General features: G+C 45.4%; 1 protein-coding gene across 1 annotated transcript in view; it reads left to right on the forward strand.

Moving 5' to 3' along the window:
- Positions 1–7,057: 7,057 nt before the first annotated feature.
- LOC145406042 (oplophorus-luciferin 2-monooxygenase non-catalytic subunit-like) overlaps positions 7,058–10,263 on the forward strand; it is a 14,076-nt gene continuing 10,870 nt past the window's right edge. Inside the window, exon 1 of the mRNA XM_080277229.1 lies at positions 7,058–7,120. Within this exon, the coding sequence (XP_080133355.1) occupies positions 7,058–7,120 (63 nt within the window). The remainder of the gene's footprint in view (positions 7,121–10,263) is intronic.

Raw genomic sequence — 10,263 nt, forward strand, 5'->3', positions numbered from 1 at the left:
GGGCTCGCCGAAAAGATCCTCTGGCTAATATGCAATTTACACGTAGCCCCTATTTGTGCTGAACTGGCTCTCTATGTCGTTAATATTAGCCACCTACATCCTAATTTTATGTACATCGTGCTAATTTCACGATATTTATCACTTACGTCTCCTTGTTGGCCATTCTCCCTCCCCAAGCTACACCAAGACTGCTACCGACCAGTTTTTATTTTTTATTTTTTTATTTATTTTTTGCCTATCGACCATTGGGGCCGGAGCCCCTGGTCATTAAAGCAAAATATATATATGTATATACATTGACATATATACATATATATACGAACATATATATATATATATATATATATATATATATATATATATCCATGCACATGAACATACACACTTTCATGCACACGTACATATATATATATATATATATATATATATATATATATATATAATTTTTATTTTATTATTTTCTTGTATTTTTATTTTTATTATTTTGTTTATTTTTTTATATTTTTAACCTTATATTACTTATACACAAAAATGCCTAATCTAAAGACCCTAAAACTAATCACCTAACAGACAAATCGCTAACCTATACTAATCCTAAGAGACAAATAACTAGACCTACACTAATGGTAAAAAAGCCTCGACCAAGAGAACACCATCGGCTACCGACCACGCTTGGCGGCTTGGGTGAGATACGAAGACGGTCTTGATTTCGATGACAAATGCTTGGGTCGGCTTCGTATCACTTTGGCTGAGCTTGGTTTCATTCAAGATGACTTCGAATCCAATCCAGCAGCTTGGACGACAAAATCGCGGCTGACGTGAGGTAGGTTAGGATAACGAAATTTTGCTCAGTGGTAGACCTCCATCTGGGCCAGGTTTCACCGTTCCAGGCAGATTTGGACTCCCGAGGGCCTCCCCTCAAGAGGGAATGGAACAACCCCTGGGAGTCCTGGACAAAGCTGCCGTACCTGGCCGTAGCTTTTAACTCAGGAACACTAACTTCATACAGTGGTAGACCTTCACTTGGGCCAGATTTTAGACAGGCTTGGATCCCCGTGGGTCACTCTCCAGAGGAAAGACGTGCCTCACAGTGCCAGTCAAAGCATTTATAACCTGCCATAGCTTTATGCCAAGGAGTATGTATGTATGTATGTATGAGGCTGCAGTGCGTGTGGATAGTGAACTGAGTGAATTTTTCTGTTTGAAGGTTGGATTGAAAATTTGAAGGTTGGGTTGAAACAGGGATGTGTCACGTCTCCATGGTTGTTCAATCTGTACATGGATGGGGTTATGAGAGATACAAGGTAGAGCAGTGGATGTTGGAGCGGCCCTAGTGTGAGAGCACAGTGTTTGGAAATTCCCTGTACTGTTGTTTGCAGATGATACTGTGTTGTTGAGTGAAGACGAAGGGGAGCTGCAAGGCTTGGTGGATGAGTTTGGGAGAGTGTGTAAGAAACGGAATCTAAAGGTGAATATAGGGAAGAGTAAAGTGATGGTCTTTGAGAGAGGTGAAGTCAGTGAATGTACAGCGAGGTTGCATGGTGAGGAATTGGAAAATGTGAGTACGTTTAAGTACTTGGGTAGTGTGATGAGTAAGGATGGAGGTTTGGAGGGTGAAATGCTTGAAAGGGTACAACAAGGAAGAAAGGTTGCTGGTTCCTTGAAAGCAGTGATAAGAAACAGGGAAGTGAGCATGGAAGTGAAAAAGTTACTCATGACAGTATTGTGATACCAACTCTAACGTATGGAAGTGAAGCTTGGACCTTGGTGGAGGGACACAAGTCAAGAGTGAGAGCATTGGAAATGAGTCATTTGAGAGGAGCCTGTGGAGTCACGTGGAGAGACAGACTGACGAATGATGTGAATGAACGTTGTGGCGTGGATGTGGATGTGATAGGAATTGTTAGGAGAAACACATTGAGGTGGTTTGGCCATGTGGAGAGGATGGAGAGCTAGAGACTAACAAGAAGAGTGTATGCGGGTGAGGTAGAGGGGGGGAGAGGGAGGGGGAGATCGAGGATGAGATGGAGGGATGAAGTGCAGAGGCATATTGAAGAGGGAAGTGTAAGTTGGGGGGAGGGCATGGAAATGGCAGGGGACAGAGTGACATGGAGGCAGTTTGTTTGTGGCCACCCGTTCCGGGATTAAGGCTTCTGGCTCTAAGTAGACTGATAGTCAGATATTGGTATATGCATACACAAACATACGTACACAAGCACATATGCACATGTTTATGCAAACGCACTCACTCACACGAGCGCGCGCGCACGCACACACACACACACACACACACACACACACACACACACACACACACACACACACATGCAGCTACAGCCAGTCAAATTATCGAGACAATATACCGTACGGTAAACAGCGTCTGACTATTCACTGTACTAAGCAGTGCCTAAAACAAAATTATTTATAGAACGAGAATTCGAAACAAGAGTACTGTAGCTTGACTTTGGTTTTTTATCAATAATTCTTCATCATTCCACCCTTGGTTTACAGTACCGTTTTTTTCATATATAATTTTGCGTGTTGCCAGTTTTGCAAAATATAGAAAATGTGCAATGATGGTCGTCTGCTTCATACCTCTAGCGATCAAGTTCAATCCTCCGGGGTCTTTTGAATTCCTCAGTTGATTAGCCTTTCATGAAGCAAATCAGTCACTTTATCTTCCCTCTGGACCCGGTATAGGAGCAGGGGTATTGTGGAGGATTTAAATAAGTGACTGACCTAGCTCGAGGCTGCAAAGAAGGGATAGTATTACTCTTATTCCTGCCATGGCGGTGCTGAGAATGAAGGATGGGACTACGGGGCAGGGATGGTACTGTGGCTGGAGATGGGAGTATGGAACAATGTGTACAGTGGAACAAGATCTATACAGTCACCCCCAGCATGAAATGAGGTGTGAGGGAGGGATGTAGGTGAAGTTTCGTGGCAGAGTTATGGAGGCGATGATCAGGAGAGACAAGGAAATCACCATATGACGAATGAGGGACGTTCAATTCACCCAGGTAAAATATAGAGAAGTGATGTTCTGGTAAATGGCAGAATCACCCCTAATTGGACTGAGATCAACATGTATACCAAGGGGCATCACTGGCAGAGACGAAATAAATGAAAGAGTGAGGAACGAGAAAAGACAGGTGAAGTAACAAGTAGAGAGTGAAGAGTAAATGAAAAATGTATACAAAGAGGCCTTGGTCAGAGTGGGTACGGTAACAATGATAAATCCCCATGATGTAGGCTGCAGTGTACTTCATAGTATCCCCGAAGCTTGGGTGGAGGAGGTCTGGGCATAAATAAATAAGTCTTCCCTATAAAACATGAAAGAAAACCACAGCCACTGAAAGAAAACGGTCAAATTTCATGATAAACTACAGTGAATTGAGGTGAAATCTACGAATCTGACCCCAGTCCATGTTAGTCACTCTGGAGACGACAGGGTAGATCGTCTGACCCTACCAGCTTACACTTTTCCTCTCCCTGCCATCCGCTCCCTGTGTCCAAAGGGAGTGTCCGGATAATCCTTTGAGAGGGGGCCGGGAAGGATTTAGATCTGTGTACTGATTTTGAACGACCCACCACGCCAATATCGGCCACCAACAAGCTCTGCAAACTCTGTAACTCTCCCATGGTTGACTCATTACCCCATTGCATCGTTACCTGACCCATTATTACCCATTTCCACCCCTGGTTTACTATTTCCTGCTTTGTGTACCTTTTTCATTACATATTTTGATGTACTGGGGACATTCTTTTTCTCTGTCCTAACTTCCCTTCCTTATAGTGCGTTGCTGCGTGGATGATGATGATGATGATGATGATGGTGTGTGTGTGTGTGTGTGTGTGTGTGTGTGTGTGTGTGTGTGTGCGTGCGTCGAGTCAATAAGACTCATTTTTAACGTGAACCCAGTGGACTGCAGGCTTTATTTGCCCTCCTCCTGTAGTCCACCATCCGCTTTTCGGGGGATAGAGGGGACCTAAGGGATATTTATTGATCAGGCAGTGGGTCTACGGGGTTATATCAGTGCCAGTACGTGAAGGCTGCCGTCTCACCGGTATATCAAAATAAAAACCAGATATGCAGAACTACTTTTCATAAGAGTCATATCCCGTAAGTGCCTCTGATTCCAGTCCATTGCTTGGCCAGGCCAGTCACCACCACGCCCGACCAGCGAGCGACATCCAGCACCTATGCTCGTGCCTTCGACCCGTCGAGGCGGGCATCCTGCAGCAGCTCAGAGCCGCCGAACGCCGAGAAGATCGTGGGCACCGTGAATTGATTCACCGTGAAGGCTGGGTACGGGTTCATCAAGCGCCAGGACACCGATGCTGATGTTTTCGTGCGCAGACTTGGGATCGCTGCCCCCAAATCACGGCACCTCCAACGCTCTCTACACTAGGGTGAGACGGTGGAGTTTCGTCTCCTTCAGTCTCCCAGGGGTCCTGTGGCTAGGGATGTAACTGGGCCAGGGGGTGTTGCTGTGCAGGGCTCTGCCCATGCACGGCGACGCCCCAAGGCCCGGAGGCGCTGGCGATGCATGTTCTGCTCCTCGTCAGAAGCATCAGGCCCGGCGGCTGCAGCCACTGCGACCCCGCAGCACACCCCGGAAACGGCTGCAGCTGGATGCTTCTCTCAACAGGGCGACTGGCACTACTTCGATCACCGACCCGGCACCGTCTATGGACATGGAAATTGGATCTACCGTCGTTGAGGTCCACCCTCCACCGTCAGCAGCCGAGGGGGGTACGGGCTGCTTCTCCCGTCCCTTCGGTCCATCTGGACGTTGACGGCCTTCCCTCCTCGGTTTCCACATCTGCTGCTGGGAGTTTGGTGGACCTCACACCGTGTGCTGCATCTCCTGCTGAGGCTCCCGTGTCTTCTTCCCCATCTCCACCCCCGGAGAAGAAGAAGAAACGGAAGGGCAAGGGCAAGCGTGAGGGCAAGGGCGATCCTCCATCTATTGCCCAGGGCATTGCCGACGCCCTTCCGCCCATCGACGCTGCGACTGCCGGCTGCCTTGCCTCGGTTACTGACTCGGACCTCCAGGAGATGCTGCTTGATTTCTTCACCCCTGCCGACCCCGATGGCCCAGCAGCTCCTCTCTATCAGCAGTCGTACAGTACGTCGACCCCAGGGAGGAGTACCATCGACCAGAACATCCCTGCCGACCTGGAGTCCCGCCTGTGTGCTGCCTTGGCTCACGACCCTCCCCGCTGTGCCGTGCTGGAGTATAGTGCAACACGGCTTGTCTCTCAGGACCCGCCTTGTTCACGCTACTTCTCTGACGGGCTCCCTGTTTGAACGTGTCCCAGTTATTTTGCCACGAATCTCACAAACAACAAAACCGTAAATGAAATGGGGAATTTGGGTGAGTATTTCTGACCCTGGGAGGTGTCATCTGGCCACCCCGATAAGTAATTTCCTCCTACGCTGTTACGAATCTCAAACTGAGTGACTGATTGGGTGTTATCAGACGAAGGAAAAAAACACACACACATAAAAACAGGGTCGGGTTGCAAGGTGTTTGGATGTGCTTTATTTCCCACGCACTCTCTCCATCACCTACAAATTCTCTCCATCACCTAAAGGCTCTCTCCATCACCTGCACACTCTCTCCATCACCTACAAACTCTCTCCATCACCTACAAACTCTCTCCATCACCTACAAACTCTTTCCATCATGTACAAACTCTCTCCATCACCTACAAACTCTCTCCATCACATACACACTCTCTCCATCATCTAAACCAGCACTGCATCTTTCCATAGCACTTCCTCGTGACTAGCATCATATCTTTGCGTTGCACTAGTACCATATCCTTTGCACATCACTTCCTCGTGACTAGAAATATATCATATATGGAAGGTGAGAGACTGACGAGGAGAGTGTATGTGTGTGAGGTGGAGGGGGTCAGAGGGAGGGGGAGGCCGAGGATGAGATGGAGGGATGGAGTGGAGAGGTATATGAGAGAGGGGGGTGTGAGCTGCGAGCAGGGCAGTGAAACGGCGGGGGACAGGGTGACGTGGAGGCAATTTGTTTGTGGCCACCCCGTACGGGATTAAGGCGTCTGGCAATAGATAGATAGATAGATAGTTAATCCTTCCTTGTGTCTGTAACAATCGGATGTTTTCATTATTTATCTTATTTTTATTCTTTAATTTTTAGAGCAATAGGTCAAAGGAAGGAACAGAATTTTGGCCATATATTAGTCAAAAATGTGTGTGTGTGTGTGTGTGTGTGTGTGTGTGTGTGTGTGTGTTTTAGAGAGAGAGAGAGAGAGAGAGAGAGAGAGAGAATGTGTATTGCAAGGCGTGTGTGTGTGTGTGTGTGTGTGTGTGTGTGTGTTTAGAGAGAGAGAGAGAGAGAGAGAGAGAGAGAGAGAGAGAGAGAGAGAGAATGTGTATTGCAAGGCGTGTGTGTGTGTGTGTGTGTGTATGTGTGTGTGTGTTCTAGAGAGAGAGAGAGAGAGAGAGAGAGAGAGAGAGAGAGAGAGAATGTGTATTGCAAGGTGTGTGTGTGTGTGTGTGTGTGTGTGTGTGTGTGAGAGAGAGAGAGAGAGAGAGAGAGAGAGAGAGAGAGAGAGAATGTGTATTGCAAGGTGTTGTGTGTGTGTGTGTGTGTGTGTGTGTGTGTGTGTGAGAGAGAGAGAGAGAGAGAGAGAGAGAGAGAGAGAGAGAGAGAGAGAGAGAGAGAGAATGGGTATTGCAAGGTGTTGTGTGTGTGTGTGTGTGTGTGTGTGTGTGTGTTTTAGAGAGAGAGAGAGAGAGAATGGGTACTGCAAGGTGTGTGTGTGTGTGTGTGTGTGTGTGTGTGTTCTTCAACTATAAAACACAGCCGTCGATACTGCCTGCCATTTCACCAAAGAGCAGTCGTCTTCTTGGAGAGCCTGCGTTCCCTCTTCATTTATTCATTTTCTTCATCGCTCCTGTGCTCTCTTCCTTCACCTTCATCATGGTAAGGTGTATAGGGGTCTAGGCTTGGTGTTTGTGTGTTTTAAAACGTTTCTGGCTGTTTAATATTACAAACGTTTAAGAGAATGCAAGATGGTCCACACTAAGCTCAAATACACTCCATACTTCTCAATTTCTTCCTTCACCTTCATCATGGTAAGGTGTATGGGGGTCTAGGCTTGGTGTTTGTGTGTTTTAAAACGTTTCTGGCAGTTTAATATTACAAACATTTAAGCGAATGCAAGATGGTCCACACACAAACACACTGACATGCATCTCAAACAGCCATGATGAGTGACAGACGTAAAAAAACACGGGATCTGAAAGTTTTGCGTGTTTTTCTGGTCTTCCTCTTGACTCCATGCATCTCTTTACGCCCCCGAAATAAATGAATAAGTAAATAAATAAATGAGAGAGAAAACAGAAAGGTAAAGCTGTCTAGAGATACTTTACCACAGAAAAATTGTGCCACGTTTGAAATGGAAGCGTGAGGAAGTTCAAAAGTGGCGCCAAGTTTAAAAATTAGATCTGTTAACGAAAGAATGAAGGAAGAAGGAAAGAATTGAGCGAACGAAATAGATCTTGACGCTGTGATATGGAAACTTCATTGAAAAAAGCATGTAGTTCGTTATTGTTTCGTGTTTTTCATTCTAATACGTAATATAGAGTGTAATATAGTTTGGTTATAGTGTGTTTTGTGTGTGTGTGTGTGTGTGTGTGTGTGTGTGTGTGTGTTTTGTGTGTTTTGTTGTTTTGAGAACGATGAAGAGAGTATGTACATTCTCTCTCTCTCTCTCTCTCTCTCTCTCTCTCTCATCATCATCATCATCATCATCATCACCATGGGAAGATGTGTGGCAATTAGGGCAAAATGATGATGATAATGATGATGATGGTGGTGGTGATGGTGATGATAATGATGATGATGGTGATGATAATGATGATGATGATGGTGATGATAATGATGATGATGATGGTGATGTTGATGGTGATGATGATGATGATGATGGTGATGATGATGATGATGATGGTGATGATGATGATGATGATGATGATGATGGTGATGATGATGGTGATGATGATGATGATGATGGTGATGATGATGGTGATGATAATGATGATGATAATGGTGATGATGATGATGATGATGATGATGGTGATGATGATGATGGTGATGATGATGGTGATGATGATGGTGATGATGATGATGATGATGGTGATGATAATGATGATGATGATGGTGATGATGATGATGATGATGGTGATGATGATGATGGTGATGATGATGGTGATGATGATGTTAACCCTCTCATGCTATGCCCTGCTCACTCTAACTTGGCCTAAAATTGCCATCTCTCCATCTTGAATGCTGAGTTTTAGCCGAAGAATTAACGCCAGAATATGATGCTAGTCACGAAGAAGTGCTATGGATAGGATGTAGAGCTGTAGCATTATTCTCCTACTGTACTGCGTGAAATAAGCTGTATAAGGACGAAAATCTGTGCCAAGTTAAGGTGAAAAGAGCATAAATGACAACTCTTGTAAGCCTGCATTCCTTCCATTTTACGGCGGGCACTCAGCACCCGTCTGACAACACACTCTCACCTTTTTTCTGTCCAGTTATCTAATGCAAATGTTAACCTATAAACCCAGTCCTTCATGCATGCAACAGGTCAACTCTGGAACTGTCTTTCTCTGTATTTCCCTCTGCATATGACCTCCAGTATAGGTAGGTAGGTAGGTAGGGAGGGAGGGAGGAGGAAAGTTAACCGTTACTCCCAGTCCTTCATGTGTGCAACAGGTCAACTCTGGAACTGTCTTTCTCTGTATTTCCCTCTGCCTATGACCTCCAGTGTAGGTAGGTAGGTAAGTCAGTCGGTGGATAGGTGGGTAGGTAGGTAGGGAGGAGGAAAGTTAACCGTTACTCCCAGTCCTTCATGCATGCAACAGGTCATCTCTGGAACTGTCTTTGTATTTCCCTCTGTCTATGACCTCCAGTGTAGGTAGGTAGGTCAGTCGGTGGGTAGGTAGAGAGGAGGAAAGTTAACCGATACTCCCAGTCCTTCATGTATGCAACAGGTCAACTCTGGAACTGTCTTTATATTTCCCACTGCCTATGACCTCCAGTGTAGGTAGGTAGGGAGGGAGGGAGGGAGGAAGAAAGTTAACCGTTACTCCCAGTCCTTCATGTGTGCAACAGGTCAACTCTGGAACTGTCTCTGTCTGTATTTCCCTCTGTCTATGACTTCCAGTGTACAGTAGGTAGGTAGGTAGGTAGGTAGGTCAGTCGGTGGATAGGTAGGTAGAGTAAAGGAAAGTTAACCGATACTCCCAGTCTTCATGTATGCAACAGGTCAACTCTGGAACTGTCTTTGTATTTCCCTCTGCCTATGACCTCCGGTGTTGGTAGGTTGGTAGGTAGGTAGGTCAGTCGGTGGGTAGGTGGATAGGTAGGTTGGTAGGTAGGGAGGAGGAAAGTTAACCGTTACTCCCAGTCCTTCATGTATAAAACAGGTCAACTCTGGAACTGTCTTTGTCTGTATTTCCCTCTGCCTATGACCTCCAGTCTTTTAAACGCAGTGTCCAGGCATCTTGAAACGAACGGATCTTGAATTTAGCTCTCTGTTAGTTATTTTTTTTTTTTTTTTCTGAGGGGAACATACTTGCCTCTGGCCTTGGGTTCCTTCTTTCTTGTATAAAAAATGAAGATACGTCAAACGAATTTATTTAACTGGGAGAAATTGGAGTTTGAAAATACTATACGATTTTCACCTTTACCTGGCTCAAATATCGTTCACGTAGCTCAGAGGCGGAAAAAAATAATGCCACGGCCCTACATCCTCTCCATAGCACTTCTTCGTGACTAGCATCATATTCTAGAGCTGACTCATTGCCACAGCTCAGCATTAAAGATAGAGAAAGGGCAATTATAGAGTAAGTTAGAGGAAAAAGAGAGAGAATAGAGTCAGTGGGAATTTTTTTAACAACTGAACTGATGATTTTTACTTCCGCCAAGGAGGTTATGTTTTCACCCCTGTCCGTTTGTTTGTTTGTTGGTTTGTTTGTTTGTGAGCAAGATTACACAAAAACTACTGGACGGATTTCCACGAAACTTGGTAGAAGAATGGGCCTTGGTACAGAATACACTCCATTACATTTTGGTGCGGATCCGTATAAAGGTGCGGATCCAGGGATTTGTTTTCACTTTAACATTGCGAGATAGGGTGTTTTTCGACATATTCGTAAATTTTTCAGTGACTATTGCATGGATCCTGATGAAAAAACAAAACAAAATCAGG

This window comes from Coenobita brevimanus, chromosome 69 (genome assembly GCF_032717465.1).
Source record: "Coenobita brevimanus isolate Jiangsu-jjx chromosome 69, ASM3271746v2, whole genome shotgun sequence".
In the NCBI taxonomy this organism is placed as follows: domain Eukaryota; kingdom Metazoa; phylum Arthropoda; class Malacostraca; order Decapoda; family Coenobitidae; genus Coenobita; species Coenobita brevimanus.